The sequence below is a fragment of the Ambystoma mexicanum genome, chromosome 2q, assembly GCF_040938575.1.
Source record: "Ambystoma mexicanum isolate Mex_15411 chromosome 2q, UKY_AmexF1_1, whole genome shotgun sequence".
NCBI classification, from domain to species: Eukaryota; Metazoa; Chordata; class Amphibia; order Caudata; family Ambystomatidae; genus Ambystoma; species Ambystoma mexicanum.
Window position 1 is genome coordinate 249,493,849 of NC_090924.1, and position 18,690 is coordinate 249,512,538.

The following is an 18,690-nucleotide window of genomic DNA, read 5'->3' on the forward strand; positions in this document are numbered from 1 at the left end:
AAGAGAAAGTGGAGATCAGGTGGGCCAAAGTGGCCTGATAAACATTGAAGAGCCAGGGTGAGAGGATATAGCCCTGGGGCACACTACATGTGTTGGGAGTGAAAGGACCCAAGTTGGAACTGGGAGGGTCGGTCCAGGAGGAAGAAGATCAGCCAAGCCAGGGCCTGATCCGTGATGCCCAGGTTCTCGCGGAGACGGATGATCAGGATGGCATGATTGACCATGTCAAAAGCAGATGAAATGTCAAGGAGCAGGAGGACAGTCGGAGAGCTGGAGTCAAGATTAGAGAGCAGATCTTCATGGGTGTTCAGGAGAGCAGTTTCTGTGCCTCTGGCTACTCTGAAGTCAGACTGATGATCATGGAGACAACCAACAGATTCAGTGTGGAGAGTAAGCTGGGAGATGCCCAGGAAAGTAGCGACAGAATCGGCGACAGTTATCCGGACAGGTAGGATCGGCAAAGGCTTTTATAGGAGGCGGTGAACAAGGGAGTGCTTAAGGAGAGAGGGTGAAGATCCAGTGGTGAAAGAGTGGACGCAGAAATCGACCAAGGCTGGATAGAGGGTGGCAATGTTGTCCTTGATGGTTCTGGAAGAGCATGGGAGCACCTGTTTGGACGACACTTTCATAGGTTGGACTGGTTTAGATACATTGTCCAGTGTTATCAGAGAGAAGGAAGAAAAAGGAAGAGGTGAGGGCGAGGCGGCCAAATGGGGCATGAGAGAGGATGAGGAAAGCGAGGACAAGATGTCCTGGGTTTTAGTGGTGAAATGAGAGGCCTGAGCCATACAAAGGGCCTGGGAGGGGACAGGAGAGGTGGAGACTGCAGTAGGATTGGCCAGATCCTTGCAGATTCCAAAGATTTTGGCCGTGTTGTTAGAGGCCGCAGAGAAGCAGGCTTGAATATGGACCCTCTTCTTGGAGAGGACAGAGTCTGTATTGCCTTTGGAGCAGGCAGCAGGCCAGTTTGGCAGAGAATGCGCCCTCTACTTCCTCTCAGCCACCCTGCACTTGCGTTTCAGGGCGGCGAGGTCAGAGTCATACCAAGAGTTACACTTGGAGGTAGGCTTCAGATAGATTCTAATGACAGAGGCAAGGATGTCCAAAGTGTTGGAGATAGAAAGATGCAGGTTATAGAGGGCTGTATCAGTGTGAGTCAGCAGCCGGAGTAGGAGGAGCAGAGAAAGTAAAGGCAAAGGCATCCACCGACACTCGCTTCATGGGCCGAAGGACCGAGATGTAAGGTGGCAGTGCTGGGATAGGCTCTGCCTTGGGGACAAGAAGTTTCAGGCGGGAGGAGGGCAGAAAGTGGTCAGTCCAAGGAGGTGTGGCTAGAGGGTAAGAGAGGGGGATGTCTGAGGAGATGAGAACATTGAAGGTGTGTCCAGCAGAGTGTGTCGGACCATAGGTTGCAGAAGAGCTCAGAGGAGGGATTAGAAGCATTGAGGTGGATGTAGAGGTCTCAGAGGAGAAGTTGAGAGGTCGAAGCAAGGAGAGAAGAAGAGAGGTCAGCCTATCCTGAGAGGAAGTGGGAGACCTGGCCGGGTGACCTGGCCAAGCGGCCTGTAAATGGTGGCCACAGTCAGAGAGAGGCCAGGAGAGAGAACCTGCAGACTAGACATTCAAAAGAGGAGTAGGCCTGCATAGGAATGACAGGAGCAAGGCCACACCACCTCCGGGCCGGTTGGTTCTGGGCTCAGAGAAGATCTTGTAACCCTCAAGGAAGCGAGGGTAAAAAACTTGTGAAGAGCTGGCCGTAAACCATGTCTCCGTGAGAGCAAGGACATCCAGGTCAATGTCTTCGAGGAGGTAGCAAATGTCAGGGGAATGTTTGACAGCAGAGCAACAGTTTAGAGTAGCTACGTGGAGCAGGTTGCCACTTTTGAAAGCCTTCCGGGGTGGGGTGCAGGGGTGAGACACACTCAGCGGAGGTTGTAGAAGGGCCAGAGAGTGCGCAGAGGCAGTAGACAGAGGTGGCTTAGGAGCCAGAGTGGAGGAGGAGTTGGGTGCCAGAGAGACAGCAGAGGAGGAAGGAGGTGGCAGAGGGGCTGGTGGAAAAAGCCTGAGGCCACCAAATGTGTATTCTTTGGTGCAAACTGTGGCATGAACTGGCCATGCTCAATCTCACTTTTGATCTTAGCCACAATTTAGATACATTTTGGAAGATTTGTCCCCCTTTGTTAGATGTTATTCACAATAACGAAAGTTAATTGGCCCAAAGGCTTGGTTTTCTCTACAAAAGATGGGGAGCAATAGCCCCCAGCAGTGGGCTATCTAATCTTATTGCCTTAACCAAATGCTCATTCAGTGTGGATCATGCTACTAGGGACTCTGTGCATAAAATCCTGCAAACAACCTACACCATCTCTGAAAAGTCTGGGCGCCCATTTCATTACATCAACTTCAATGTGTGTGAACACCTCCGACACTTCAACACTTTCTCCAACCTGTACTTGTTCACTGGCATTTGGGTGTAATCTCATTTTAAGGGGGGCCTGACAACTCCAAGATAGCAGATTACCTCCAACACTTGTCACAAATATTTTGCTATCAGTATTTCTTACTCTAAACCCAAGTTTTGCATTGAGCTCTCCAATTATCACAAGGGTTTCTTTCCAACCTCTTGGCTTTGGGCTTTCCCATCTTCACTTCACTTCAGGCACGGATGTCTTCAACCACCTCAAACCTACAAGCACTTCATCCTTACTACCCACATTACCGATTCCTGTGAAACGTTGACTCCTCAACCTACAGCATCTTGCAAGATTACCTCTCTTACCACACAACATACACTCAACAAAAGTGGCAGTGCATTCCTTGCCCATGACCAAATGTTCTGTACTGCCACATTAACAACTTTTCACTTGTCGGTTAAACTGTCCATTACTTACACCATCTCTCCTGCAAGTCGTGCCTCCTCTTCCTCTGCTTCTCCAGTCCATGTCAGCAGCGTCCTTACTTCACCAGTCTGTGTGCATCCCCAGGACCTTTCTGTATTGGATTGGGCAGAGGCTTCTCTCTGCGCACCAAATTGGTTTCCATCTGTCCGCCTAACTTCTTCTCTCCATCCTTGCAGAATTCCTTAATGCAGAAATTGGTGTGTTCTACTTGTTTTACAATCTCCAGTGCCCCATCCAAGTTCGGGTCTTACTCCCTCCAAAGTTCTTCACAAACAATCTTCCAAACACTTAATCATGATTTGATCTCAACCGTTCTTCTTGGCAGCATGGCTTAAACTGGCACTTCACCGCCAATCCTCTTAAGATAGTTAGGAACTCTCTGATGTTCTCACTCCTTTTCTGTTCTCTGGTTGCAAAACGATATCTTGCCAAAATTATATTTTCTTTAACCGCATAATGTCTGTCAAGCTTGGCCAGTTTCTTCTCATATGCATTCATGGCAGTGCAATCTTCCAAAGTGCGTTCAGGAAGCCTCAAGCGTTTCTTGGTCGCTGTGCCCAAGGCAATAATACAACAGGGCAGCTTTGAGCTCCACTGCATAATTCGGGCCATACATTGCCAGCACGAATTTTATAAAGTCCTCTTTCCAGTCCTTCATCCTGGAGGTAGAAACAATGCTGGGTCAGGGACATTTGCCATATTATCTGTTGGGAACCACTGTGAGAAACCAAAGGGTGTATCACCCGCTAGTCCTCGGGGACTTGCCATTTAGGTGGCCAGGACACAGCCATCACTTTTGGATCCAGTTCCTGCGGGTGGACTAGTGCTGGAGGATCACCTGGGTGAGGGGTCTACAGGGAATGGGGGTGAGGCAGCCGATGGTGAGACGCGGTATCCCCCCTCCTTTGTTTATCAACCCCTCCTATTCTTTAGGATTCTCCGAGGTCCCAACTCCCCCGGCCCCCCATTTTTTTTTTACACAAACACTGGGCTGAGGAAGAGGGGGACAGAGTAGCATTAACTTTCACACATCGTACTGGACATGTCCCCCTAATCGGGTGAGGCAAAGTCAGGCACTACATACATCTGGTGCCAATTGTAAAACTACTCATATTAAAGATCAGTGACATCACCCACCATGTTAGCCGATTTTGTGAGCCGATGAAGAACCATTACATAAACTCCGGGTTTCAAGTGTATGCTAAAGGCCTGCTCAGAACACATGAGTCTGGTGACCACCAACAAGTAGCAAATTACTGGACAAATGCCCTAAAGTGGAGAGAATCAAACAGTTTGTCTCAAACTGGGAAGTCCTGCACATCGATCCTACAGACCTCTGCTTCTGTACCATTAGTCTGACCTCTCACCCCCATGTATGATTCCCCCTTCTCTGTCAGAGTCAAACACCGAAAGCAGGCAAAGGTGGAGTTCTGTTCGACAGAAACAATTCCGTCATACCACAGGTCAATACCATTAAAAGCCGGTCTGGTTTTGTAGAGGGTGAGTTTGTTTTTTAAATCTTCTACACACCAAACATGCTTTCCCTTTACACATGAGAACCCAGACCAGTTGTTTTTTTGTCAATGTATTATTTCAGATTTGCCACTGAAGGGAATTCACAGTGCTTTCACTCCATAATTTCCGCAAGATTTCCAAGGTCCATTCTCTGCAGCCTTATTTGTGTTTGAATTTCTAACTAGCACCCATCCATGTTCCAGAAGTTGGCCACATCTCACTGGCATCCCCATGAAATCCTTTTTAGCTGCATTATTTCAGCTTACTTCTACAAATCTCCCAATTTCTTCATAAACAAAGGATTACAAAAGGTTGAGTCTAGTAGATAGACAGGGGTGTGAGAATAACAAATAACAGGCATTTCTCAGAAAGAGTGCTATACAAACCACTGTTCTACTTGTACAATAAACTGATAAGAAACCCTGCAGGTTGCCTCATCAAGAAGTATGCACAGTGGAACATTACACTAACCCTTCCATTTGTACCGCAGCAGTTTTAGGAAAATGTACATAAACAATAACACTATCCTGAAAACAAAAACACTTAGGTGAACATGTAATACTATGCAATTCAGGGATTTGAATTACAATGTATTGTTACAAGCCACAGCCCTACATTTTCACACACAAGTGAAAAACACACTTGACAGAAGCAACATTGGCAACCATAATTGGGGAGCTGTCCATACCATTCCAAGTGGGCACTTGTGAAAACGCTGCTTTGGTAAAAGGTGCCATGGGCTATAAAAGGAACTCCTGCATCAAGGAGAAATATCACAAGCTATTTTAAGAAAAACAATGCACACCACAAGCACCTCTCATGCCCAGCAGCTCTGCAAAACTGTGAAAATAATTACACAAGTCTTGCATAAACAGTACTTTCTAGGTGAAGATGTTCTCCTAAGATATATTGCAGAGATTGATTCAATAGTGTATGTTATATGCCACAGCTCGAGTTGTACATGGCCAACACACACTGAATAGAAACATTACAGAGCTGACACAAAACTAAACTGCTTTTGTTAAAACGAAATGGGCCAATGAAAGGCACTCGTCATCATAGAGCAGCTAACTTACGAGAGGGAGATACATTCTTCACCTACATCTGCAACCACTGACAGAAGCCAAGTTATTATAATAAAAAAATGTAATGCTGCACAAAGCGGAAAATCATCAATATACCAAACAAAAAGGAAACAAAAGGGGCTTTCAAAAGCAATGTTCAACAGCTCTAATTAAGTAAGAAACAGCACTTTCTTCCTCAAATTCACCAACACTATAATGGAGCTTTGACAATTTCTGTATCTGAGGGCAGCTGATTTGTAACAGGTCGCCTCTGCGCACTGCTGCAACAGCTGTGTCAGAGCTACTGCTCTCATACCAGATCTAAAACTTCTATCTATTGAGGCTCGGCTTGAGATCCAACCGCTGTTGCCATTGGCACAATTAATCATTATTGTCCTAGCACTTAAGAGTCTATATGCCAGGTTTCCTGTTCAGTCTTTGAAAACACTATAAAGATCCCAAAGCCATGCACAATATGCATCATCTTGGGCCTATGATGTTCAGACCACATTACTTCCCAAGCATAGAGATCTGCAAGATAAATCTGTAAAGGTATCAAAAATCCCCTTGGTGTATGGACTTCTCAGTCATTAACCAAATCTGTGATCACTCCCTTCTTCCCAACATTCACACACCGCTTTTCCCAGGATAAGTGACCAGCAACATTAGAACTAAACAAAAGCTTTAAAGGAAAGTAAGGGGTGTTAAAGAATCGTTAATCTTGCTATTTAAAGAACTGTTGTAGAACAATGGACTTTAAGAAACGGATTGTATCTGCATGATTTCGAAAACAATCAAAATAATAAGGACAACTAGTAAGTTAGGCCATTGCTTTTGAATAAAACATGTAACTTACATATACAGTAAAATCTTTAGGAGCACTGGTGATGTTGCCTGTTGGCGAAAGCGTCTTTGGTATATGTTCCAGTGTAAATGCAGCCGGGTAGATCTTCATAGAAAGGCGAACCACAAGGTATCCTTGGCTTCCTTTAAATGCCCAACAGTTGCCAGGATACATATCAGGCTATATGATGGAGAAAAAGATTTGAAATCAGATTTACAAAGGAAGTTACTTATGAAGTTTACTTTTGGCTTAGTCATATTAACTACAATCTTGTTTCAGCAGGCCTACAGGCTAAAGAAAACAATTCCATCCATGATATTGGCTCCGTCCAACTCAAATATTCACTGGGCAAGTCCCACACCAGTAACAATTTATGTTACTAGCTTTGAAATAGCACGAGATGGAGATGTAAAAAATAAATGAGTAAAATGGGAGCTCCGACCACTATGCTCTCTATGCCCAACTGCAAATTCACACTGGTCTCACACGTGGCTACATTGTGTCATGCGTCCTTCCAAGCAAACCGCTAGAATATACGCAATGATGAAGCCACTACTAAAATAAAAAGCAAATGATCGTAATTAACTAGCTACTACTTCAAAGGCAATTTACAGTCTTCCATTCCTAGAAATACTAGAACGACTAGCAGTAGCACAAACTCCAAGCACAGTGAATATTTATTAGACTTTTTTTCACAACAAGTGCAAGGCCTCTTTTGGCCTTAACAGAGCAGACCAAACCACATTAAGAGATGTTAAAGACTCCATACTAAAGCCAATAACCATTAAGCAACCCTAATAACAATGGACCTACCAGTGGCTTATGATACAGTGGACCATCAGATTCCACGACTGCACAATTAATTGGATATTGGGTGCCTTGCATTAGGTTGGATTGATTGCTTTCTTCAAGCTAAACTGATAATTTGTTTTTTAAAACCACATACTTGCCTATCCAAGTTTAGCGCCTAATAATGTTATCCAATTCTCCTTTTGGGAAGACTGCATTCCAGGTGTCCTTCATTCACTAGCTTGATGCCTTTTCTTCTGAAACCTTCAGCAGATGTTATCAGATTTCCCCTCAATTCCCAACTCACTATTTCCTAGCTTCGTCACATTTTCAAATCCAGGAAGCAATCACAATATTCTCTTCCACCAATATTTCAGTCCTCTGCAGATCAATTTTGCTAATTGTCTCTCTTACTCTATAACCTTGGCCATCTTTTCCAATGAGCAGGAGAACAATTTCCATGAGGATGTCTTTCCCTAGATTGACCTTTTTTTACACCCAAACTAAGGGGTTAATGTGGACTATTTTAATACTGTACTCCATGAAATCAATCCTTCTACCTATTCTTGGAGAATGCGTTAAAGAATTTTGTTGAGTACATGTCCCAAAAGATCTTGCGATCTGTGCAGGCATGGAACAATAAACAATGGTTCACGTAATTCTACTTGCCCTCGGGCCACAAATTGCTAGTCCTTCCCTGCACATTACTATCCTAAAATGTAAGGTACATCACCCTAGCTCTTTAATGCTTATATGCAACCATAGCAATCAATTCTTGTAAACTAAATACAGATGGTGTTCAGATAGCGTTCCAGATTAACAACAATGATGCAGAGAAAATAATTGTCTTGGAATCTCTGACCTTGGTAAACCAATTGGATAATATTCAACAAACTATGCTGGTACACATGAAAAACCATGAACAATCTAGGTTTAAATATTTAAATGCACACTCCGTTCCAATGGCTGGAATCTTTAGGTACTTTCACCACTCCAAATAAAAAATTGCCAACTAGCACATCACTGCCCTAACGAACACCACATACCAGCACATGCACACTGAAAACAAATCGACCCATTTTTAGGAACTAGAAGGTAGCACTTGTACAGGAACTATTAAAGGGCAATCTTGACTACCGTCATGGATTGTGCAGACGTCTCCCATACTTGTAGAACAGCTACAACTTGCCTTAAACTAATTTCCTTTTCTTTTGTGCTGTCAACACACAACCAAGGAAAATCTTGCCTATTCCTGTATCAAGGTACAGTGGAGTAAGGTCACTAAAACAGGCCTTATGCTTCTGCAAAGCTAGCTCATGCGAGTATGTGGTTTTGCAATAGTCAAGAGTTATGTGCAAGGGTCTTGGCAATAAGGCACAAATGACTTTGACGTTACTCAACCTATTACATGTGATCCTTTGGTACTGTTAGCCTTATGGCTGATACATACATATGTGATATTGGTTTGATTTAATTTTTGTGTGCAATATATTTTGATTATACAATGGTGATTTTAGAATTCCCAGTTTTACATTTTTTTTTATTTATAACAGCACATCGGAGAACAGGTACATCAACATTTGTTTGCAACCCCTTAGAATGTAAATAGGATGACATTACCCCTATCCCTCCCCTAATGTCCCAGGATGGGTCTTATCTTTCAGTCACATTGGGTCGGGCCAGGCTCTGAGTCTTCGCTGGTTGAGTGGAGGGCTCTCGCGATCAAGCGTGGCTTATGGGACAGGGCTGGGTAGTTCTGGTCATAGTCTAACAGCGGTGTCCAGATGTTCATAAAGCGATGGAGAAGGCCCGCTTTGGCCGCAGTGACCTTTTCAGCCATTAGGATGTCCCAGATTTTGATCCACCAAAGGGTCGTCAAGGGGCCCTCTGCGGACTTCCAGGTGCGCGCTACCATAATTTTGGTTGCTAGCAGGAGTTGGGTTTTCAGCGCTGCCCTCCGACCTGTCCTTGGGTAGGAGTCTGGGATCGGGATCTCCAAGAGGACTTGTTCGGGGGCCAGTGGTATTGTCATTTGAGTGATGTCCTTTATTGTAGCGAGGCATTGAGACCAGAACACCCTTACCTTGGGGGCATGTCCACTACATATGGAAACAGGACCCTGGCAGGCCGCAGCGGCACCAGCATTGTGGGTCCAAAGCCTGCTAAAAGTGGTGAAGGCGGAGGGGGAAGGAGGGGGGAATACCAGCGCAACAATGGTTTGTGGGCGCATTCCCAATTAGTGATGCAAGGGGAGGCCGTACGCGTCCTTGACCAGATGTCCATCCAGGTATGGTCCTCTATGCCGTGACCTAGGTCCACCTCCCATTGGGTCAGATGGGAGGGCTTGGCGTGGAGAGGGTCTTTTTGTAGTAGTCTGTAGAGGGCCGAAATCTTCCCCGGGGCTGGCAGATTGTTCACTGTAAGTTCCAGCGGGACAGGGGTTCGGGTAGCTGCCGCTCGGGTCTGGGAGCACCAGTGCCTCAGCTGGGCATAGGTGAACCTGTCTGATTCCGCCAGTTGGAAGGTTGGTTTACATTGTACGAAGGTGCGGGGGAGGCCCCCCTCAAAGAGCTGTCCCAGTGACTCAAGATCACCCGCCACCCAGTTTCTAAAGTTCCTTGGGTGGGTGCCCGAGGAGAAGGCTGGGTTAAGGAAGATAGGGGAGAGAGAGCTCATGTCCCCTGGAATACACTTGTGCCTATGGGCCCAATCACAGGCCTTCATAGATTGTTTTGTGGAGGACAGCATGTCTGACCAAACCCGGTGTAGGGCGGAGAGGATGAACGGTAGAACGTGGAGGGGGAGAGGGAGGCGGGATTGTTCCATCTCTACCCACTTCGGGCACCCCAGGGCAGTACCCCATGCCTGAAAGTGGGCCAGCTGTGCTGCGATTTAATATTTGCGGAGGCACACCCAGTCCGCCCAGTTTCGTGCTGCCCATCATGGTTCTTTGAGGAATAAGTGCTTTCTTGCCCTTCCAGATAAAGTCAATTATTTTCTGTTGGAGCCGCTGCAGCGGGGAGAGCGGGATTGAGGCAGGAAGAGAGGAGTGAGCAGGCATAGAGAAACCGTGGGAGAAGATTCATCTTGCATGCCGTGATGCGGCCTAAGAGATTTCTTGCGACTGCCAGCGGTTGAGGTCCCGTTCCATTTCTTCGAAGGGGGGAGGAGGGAGGGGAGGGGAGGATGGAGTTCATTTGTTATACTTTTGGTGGGTGGGGATCTGAACCCCTAAATATGGAATGATCTTGGTACTCCACTGGAGTGGACTTTGTTGCTCTAGGGTTTTCCTCTCACCTGGGCTCAGTCCCACCCCTAGGGCCACCGATTTCCCGAAGTGGATCGCGAACCCCGCCACTTTCCCAAAGCCCTGGATCTCAGTTAGGGACGTCTTCATGGAAGCCGCTATGTCAGTGATGGTCAGTAACACATCATCTGCATAAAGCACAATTTGATGTTGGGCGGGGCCTATCTGCAGGCCTCTAATCTGGGGGTTCCGGCGGATCCGCTGGGCCAAGGGCTCCATGGCTAGGGTGAAAAGCAGAGGGAACAGGGGACAGCCCTGTCTTATTCCACATGCGAGTGGGATCGGATCTGATAGGAGACTGTTGACTCTCAGCCGGGTCCTGGGCGTTTGATAGTTTGCTAGGACCATTCTCTGAAAGCTCGGGCCAAAGCCAAAGTCTTCAAGGGTGAGGCATAGGTAACTCCAATCCACTTAGTCAAAAGCCTTGGTTGCATCCAAAGCCAGCAGGGCGAGTTGTTGCATTTCCTGATTGGCAATCTCTATCAGGTCTAGGGCCCTCAGGATGTTGGCTTTTGTCGACCTATGGGTTATAAATCCTGTCTGGTCCGGATCTATGATGTTAGGGAGGATAGGTGCTAAGCGGGTGGCCAGGACTTGAGTATATGTTAGCGTCCAGGTTTAATAACGAGATGGGTCTGTATGAACTGGTGTCCTTCGGATCTTTTCCAGACTTCAGAATGAGGACTGTAGTGGACTCTTGCATGGTTGGGGTGACGGTCCCAGTGGCGGCAAATGAGTTAAAAAGTCGAGTTAACGGTGCCACCAGTTGAGGTTGAAATAGTTTGTAAAAACGGGTGGAAAACCCATCTAGGCCTGGGGCCCTGGGTTTCAGGCTTTTAATGGCTTTGTCGACTTCATCGCCTGCAATGGGGGCTTCAAGTCCTCCATAGCTGTGGGCGTGAGGGGTGGGAGAGCTGCCTCTCCGATGTAGGCCTGCTGTTCGCTTGGGTTCCTTGGGATCGCCGTCATCATTTCAGATTGGTAGGCGACTGCTAGACGTAGCTTCTCGCATTTCGCAATTTGGGTCACTCCCTGTGGGTCGCGGAGGCCTAGAATGGTGTTTCTTCTCTTCATGTTGGCCAGTTTGCTTACCAGCAACTTATTGGCTTTGTTATTGACGTAGTACCATTGTTTTGTCCTGGTCAACTAATTCGCCGAGGCGTTGGCATAATGCACTTCCAGTCTCTTTCTTGCTACCTGTAGGGCCTTATACGTTTTCGGGGACCAGCCCTTTCGTTTGTGGGTGGCTTCCGCTTCTTGCACCTCTACCTCCAGATTCGTTTATGGAAGGCCGCCCCTTGGGCGATCAATTCCCCCTGAAGCACCGCCTTCATGGCGTCCCAGGTGTTGGCTGGTGAGGTGTCCTCGTCCCGGTTTTCCATGGAGAAGTTCTGGATCGTTCTGGCAATGGCGTCTCTCACCGCCATGTCACCCAGGATGGGGTCGTAAAGGTTCCATTGGCGGCGGGGTGGGGGTCTGGATTATGGGCTTGCATGGTTAGTGAGATTGGGGCGTGGTCTGAGAGGATCCAGGGACCGATGGAGACCTCATCTGTAAAGGTCAGGAGCTGGGGGGAGGCCAGTAGTAAGTCACTCCTGGAGAAAGTGCGGTGCACATATGAGTAGAAGGAGAATTCCTCCTTTTGCGGATATAACACTCTCCAGGTATCAACATTGTTTAGCGTCCGAAATAGATGGAGCAGTCCAGTTGCTAGCTTTAAGTCCCTGGGGGAGAGGGGGTGCGATCTATCTTTAAGGGGGTCTGGGGCTCCATTAAAGTCTCCCCCAATGACGACTTGCCCTTCAATGAATGGGACTTGCCCTTCAATTCTATCGTCCTCTGCGTCTCGATAGAATCCTTCCTGATGGTTGTTCGGAGCGTAGGCTGAAATGAGGGTGTAGAGTTGGCCAAAGATGATGCATTTAATTGCGATAAAACAACCCTCCTGACATCGTAGCGTGTCTAAAATCTGCGGATTCAGGTCCTTCGCAAAGAGAATGGCAGTGCCACCCTTCTTGGTGCCGTTAGACGCCAGGTATTGTAGAGGGAAAGATCTGCTGCGTAGGCGGGAGAAGTCTGTTGTTATCAGGTGGGTCTCTTGCAAGAAAACTACGGAGGATCCCTCATCCTGCAGCAATAGTAGGATAGATTTCCTCTTCGGGGGGAATTTAGGCCTCTGACATTTAGGGTGGTAAACTTCAGTTTCAAGTGTGGGGGCGGGCTCCCAATGCCGTCATGCCATGAGAGGGGTTGGGGGGCGGTAGCGTCAGCCATAGTCTTGGGGGTAAGCTGCGTTGGGTTCTCCTGAGGCTAAGGGTTTTTAAGTGGCCTCCAACGGGAGGCGTGAACTTCCAACTTGGGCCTCCAACGAGGGGCCAACATTGTGGGGAGGGGAACCGATTTTAAACTATCGGTGGGGCCCCACGCCACGCAGGCTGTCAATGGCCAACACAGTTGAGATTCTCTCCAAGGGTAACATGATGACATCCACCTTGGGGGAGGGTATGGACCGCATGGGGTCCGCAGCAAGCTCAAGGAAGATTAAATGGTTCCAACACTATGCAGACTTCAGGAATGTCGTTTAGGGGTAATTTCGGTTTGCGGCTTCTCTGCACTCTTGTCCAGGGGGCGTGTCTCGACTTGGGGGAGGCTGTGCCCGGGTCGAGACACGCTCGGCCGGGGGTTGGGGGACGACCCCGCACCCCCAGGGGAATCTGGGAGCAAGATTGACGCTGCATCGTCGAGGTGGCTGATGGTGCGTGGGGTGCCATTGTGCGAGAACTGTAGCACTGTGGGGAATAGCCACCGGTAGCGGATTTGCTGGTCTCGGAGGAAGAGTGCGAGTGGACGCAGCATTCTGTGCTTCTGCAAGGTTAGGGGGGTGAGGTCCTGGAAAATCTGGAGTGGGGAGCCCTGAAAAGAAAGTTCATTGCGTGAGCGACCAATCGCCGAGATGGCTTCCTTGGTGGTGTAAAAGTGGACTCTCGTGATTACCTCTGGGGGTGGGGGCGGGGAGTCTGAGTCAGTTCCTCGACAGGGGCGTAGCTTATGGGTGCGATCAAGTAGGAGCTGGGCCTCGTCCAAATTCGGCAGCAATGACTGGAAGAAGTTGCCCACGTACTCGGGGAGCTCACTGTCTTAGATCGATGAAGGAACCCCTCGGATGCGCAGGTTATTGCGTCAGGAGCGATTTTCCATATCTTCCCGTTTGAATTCAAGGATCTCGGTTCTGTCCATTAGGGTCTGGATGGTGCGTTGCACTTCCACTACAGAGTTAGAATGCTCCAGGGCTAGTTCATCGGACTCCCCCATCCTGTGTTCGATGTCACTAACCCGTTGCTCTGTTTGTTCTAGTTTTGCAGTGAGTTCCGCCATGCAGGATCTACATTCTGATTTGATGTCGGACATGAAGGCCTGGAGATTGTGTTTGGTTGCAAGGGTCCCTCTATCCTCTGTAGCCTTCTGGGGTTTAAGTTTCGGGGGTTCTGCTTTCATTCCTTTCTCCGAAGCCAGCATCATGATGGAGAAGTCCGTGGCTTTAGATGGTTTCGGAGCTTTGGCCATGGTTCTAGGAGGGGGGGGCGACTCTTGGTGAGCTTGCCCAAGGTCAGCGTGTAGGCTGGCGGGTGGGGTGCTGGTTGATCCACTGGCAGTCTCGAGATGTCTGTCAAAAACCACGGGATGTATGGATGGCAGCAGCAGGAGTTTGGGGGGGGGGGGGGCAGGGCGCCCCAGGAAATGAGCAGGCAGGGTAGGCTTCCCCACCACAGTGGGGTAATGGTAACGCTTTGATAGGAGGGGGGGGGGCGCGGGGCTCTCAGATGTGAGATGGCTATAGGCTCTCGACTCACCCTTTGCTGCAGGAGTCCGGATAGAAGACGGAGGAGTCAGGCCCTCCCCAACTGATGAGGGTGGGAGGTGGGCAGGGGCACCCCAGGAAGCAGAGGGAGGCGTCAATGCAGGTTTAGGCAAGCAGCAGCGGGGGATCCGGGAGGTCTGGGGCCCAGGGGAGGGCTGGTGAAGCTTAGGCAGGCGGGGGGGCCGTTGTTGTGGGCTACGGAGAGGCCGCTCCACCCCCACCGAGAGGGGGTCCTCTGAAGGGAGGCAGGTGGCGGTCAGGGCTGCAGAGGCGACCCTGTGTTGGGCTAAGTGGAGGGTGCTAGGTCTCCAGAGGGCCCCTGTGCGTGCTAGGCAAGGGCTCCGAGCAGCAGATGGAGCTGCGGAATCAGTGGCTGTAAGTAGAGGTTCCGCTCTCAGTAGGCGCTTTCAGGCGCCCTCAGCTGTGGATGGCTCTCTCCCCGGATGCCCTCCCCAAGGCACTCCTCTCTGGTGCCGGGGTCGTCCCCAGATGGTGGTCGGGGGCCCCCCTCCAGGAGGGCACCAAGCGATTGCGGGTTTGCTGCCTCTGCTCCCAGTGGAGCAGGCACTGGAGTTACGCCTGCGGGTCGCATAGGTGGAGGCAGGAGAGGCTTGAGTCGCGGTCCCGGGGGGGGGGGGGGGGGGGTCAGGAGAGCCGCGGGGTTCTCCTCGGTCTGAGGCTTAAGTAAATAGGGGCCGGAGCACTGGTAGCAGGTAGGTCGCGGGAATTAATCCGGGGAGGAGGCTGGCTGGGGGTGCTGGTGCGCCACATCAGGGGGATTCCCTGTAACTGGGCTCAGAACCGGCGGGGCATCCAGGCTGCCCCCACCCGTGCATCGGGTGCAGTTGAAGAGCGGCGGCAATTAGGCTCTGTTAGCGTGCACTGGGGGACCTCGCCCCGCGAGGCAGGTCCGAAGCCGGTGAAGGCTGCCAGCTGGCTGCTGGAAACGAGCCGTGGAGATGCAGCCACCATTTTGGGTCGAATTGAAGGACGCAGATGATGAGTTCCCTCGCTGCGTTCTCAGTGATCCTGAGAGCGTTATGCTCCCAGATTGCTGCGGTAGGTGCTCCATATCTTCTGCAACCAGGAACCCTCAAATCCATACGGTGGACATAGCGGGAACCAGTAATATTGAAGTGTAGCCGCCGGCCCATGCGGAGGCCATCAAAGGAGCTGCCTCATCGCTGGGGCTCCAGGCCACGCCCTAGAATTCCCAGTTTTAATAGAGTCTGGCAACGGTTATGAGGTGGTAAACATTTTATGGCGGTTCTATTAGCCAATTTATTATCTTTTCCATTTGTTATGCTCTTTTAACTGATGCGTTGTTGCAATGCATTTTTGACTTATGGATACTGCTTGCAGAAATACAACAAAGCAAAAATATATATGTTCATGGATGTCAGCCCCAGTAACCAAGGGCTACAGCAGGCCGAACTGAGCAAGCCTTATTTGTAAATATTGTCTCAAACCGGAATCCACACCTGAACGAAAGCTCAGTAAAAAAGCTGGCAAACGTTGGGTGAGACAGACCACCACATACATGATGTAGGAGGCAATTCAGCTCCCAATGCTTCTTATAAACAAAGGGTCTGCATCTTTGCATTGCTGAACCTGAAGACACTGTTGAAGGACAGGAGAAGGGGAATTGTGAGAAAGCTCTGCTGGTCAATGAACTGCTGACAGCAAAGTTTACCCAGGTAACTGCTGAAATGAGGAATTTAACATCCAGAAGGAACTAAATAATGGCAATTTTCCTTGGATCAGCATATCCAGTTGAGTCACAAGCCCCATCAAGAACCCCTTGGCTCCCGGTAAGCTGTGCTTATTCAGCAAAGTGCAGACCAGACAAAAAAAGGCAAAGGTACCAGATACTGAGAAAACTAGTAAACAAAAGATCCCTGGCTTGTGATTTCTTTTAAACGCAAGGAACTAAGCTACACCAGAAAGAAACCCTAAAGTAATTCCGGAACTCTGGAGAGACCTCCACCGCACACAGACTATCTCCTGGTACAAGAACTACACATACAACAAAATGCACACCCGGTCAAACCCACTTAAAGAAGTAGTTCCATCTGGTACAAGCACATCACCAGTCGCTCAACAGCAGTCCTTGCTTAAATTGATTGATTACATTTTTGTAGAGCGCTACATCGCACATAGGTCTCAAAGCGCTTGATCATGACAAGACAAAGACAGCAACACAACAAGGAGAAGGAATCTGCACAAGAATCAAGGGAGAGTATGTTGAGCTAATTAGAATGACAAGTCAGGAGTTTTATTGAAAAAGAGAGTCTTAATAGCCTCTTAAAGTCTGTGAGGGAGAAGGTCAGCGCCTCACAGTCAAACATAGTACCTCCAAAAGTTTTTAATTACAATCTTGGCTGAAATAGCTTTGAAGGATCGTGGGATCGTAAACAACGACCAGGGACAAGGTGGTGAGGCGATTTGACAAATACTGTGGTGCCACAATGTTGCGACATTTTACTTTATGCATGATCCAATGTTTGACAGGGAGCCAGTGCAGACCTCTTCTGGCTTCTAAAATTATCTTTTCGGGAAAGGCCACACCACTCTCACCGCCCCATTTTGTGTAACTTGCAGACTCTGGATATTGGAGTCTGCTGTTCCTAATAACACACTATTACAATAGTCTAGCCGTAAATTAATCAAGGCAGAGGCAAGTACAAAGCAGTTTTTTTGAGAAATATAGGGACGAATAGGGTGAAGAAGTTTCGTGACATATCCACATGCTTCGCAAACCTGGGCTACGTGCGATTTCATTGACAATTCTGCATCTAGGATAATACCCAAAGTTTTAACCTTCTCAGATACATTGATTTTTTTTTCTCAGTTATGAGGAAACCTTCAAATTCTGATGGCAATTCACAACGTTTTTTGCCCGAGGCCATAATCAGCAACTCTTAACCGCATTTAGTGCTAAGGAATTAATGTACATCCACTCCTGAATTGCTTCATATACCATATTGATAGCCGACATGTCTTTGGTATATCAGCCTGGTAATTCAAAGACAACCTGGGTGTCGTCAGCATAGTTTGTATTTTGGACACCCAGGTCATCTGAAAGATCGAAGAAAGACATTGTATAAATGTTAAAAAGTAGCAGCAAAATACAGGATCCAGGAGGGACGCCACAAGTAGTGGATGTAATTGAGTTGCTGGCATTTTCCACAGCAACTCTTGCATTTCGTGGACCCAAAAAAGAAGCAATCCACTGGGTGACACTGCTGGAACAGTGCGTCTGGGTGCTCAACCTGGAGAACAATGGATGATCTACCAGGTCGAACACGGCAGACAAATCCAACAGCATCAGCAATGCTGGCTTGCCTTGGTCTACAATACCCACAATGTTAGACTTAAGATCTAACAGTGCCGACTCAGTCCCATATCCTGCTTTGAAGCTTGTTTGTCTGGGACTGAGGAGGTTATTGATCTCTACGAAGTCCCTTGGTTGAACGTAGGCCGCATAGTCCAAGATTTTTAGCAGGAACGCTACGTTCGTAATGGGTCGATAATGTTTTGCATTATTAGGATCAAGATTCTTTTTCTTAAGGAGAGGAGTGATCTATGCTTCCTTAAGCAGAATAGGAACGATGGTCTCTTCAAAGCACAGATTGACCAGTTTAACCCAAAGGACAGATTAACCCATGGGGCAAGTGTAACCATACATGCGTTGAATAGGCTGGCTGGGCAACTTTCCCCCCCAAGCAAGTGGTGGGCTTCATACCGGACAATCTTTTTTATTTGAGCCTCTGAACAGGGACTAAATTCAAAGACAGGGCGGGGTGGCTACTCTCTCACTTCTGAGCCTCGTTGGCCTAAAATAGCGTGAGAATTAATATTACTTTTAAGGCAAAGATTATTTTGTTTGGTAGCAATGGCATGTTGATGTCCAATAACTTTGTGATTGAATTCGTCATTAATCATTTGACACCAACCTGTGTTTTTATTACATTTAAGATTTGGCAGTGAGTTACCTCCAAGTTCAAGAGAGCGGGAATCCGCCGATGTGGTTCGGTCATTAAAGCTTTCGGTTTTGGAATCAATGATAGTTTGTTTTAGATCAGCTACTGCTCGTTCATAAACAGCCAATGTTGCATTTGAAGGGGAATATCGCCAATCGCTCTCCCCTTTCCTTTTAAGATGCCTAGAGACAACAATGGTATTTCCAAACCAAGCACTCAGAGTTAATTTTAACTAACGTGCACTTTTTTGGGGTGAGTGTGTCCATAATGTTACTGAGTGTATCCATAATGTGTTCAGCTAGCTCATCCGGCTTACTAAAGGTGTCTACAGGACGCAGTTTGTTTTGTAACTGAGCACACATCATGGCAGGCGTTTCCTTTTTTAAGTTCCGTGCGATCACAAACATTTTATCCTTAGTACTTTCTCTG

General features: G+C 48.1%; 1 protein-coding gene across 10 annotated transcripts in view; it reads right to left on the reverse strand.

Moving 5' to 3' along the window:
* SUN1 (Sad1 and UNC84 domain containing 1) overlaps nucleotides 1-18,690 on the reverse strand; it is a 1,235,850-nt gene that overhangs the window by 250,641 nt on the left and 966,519 nt on the right. For all 10 annotated transcript variants that reach the window (XM_069647232.1, XM_069647226.1, XM_069647231.1 and 7 more), the window contains one exon: nucleotides 6,336-6,503. In XM_069647232.1, the coding sequence (XP_069503333.1) occupies nucleotides 6,336-6,503 (168 nt within the window). The remainder of the gene's footprint in view (nucleotides 1-6,335; nucleotides 6,504-18,690) is intronic.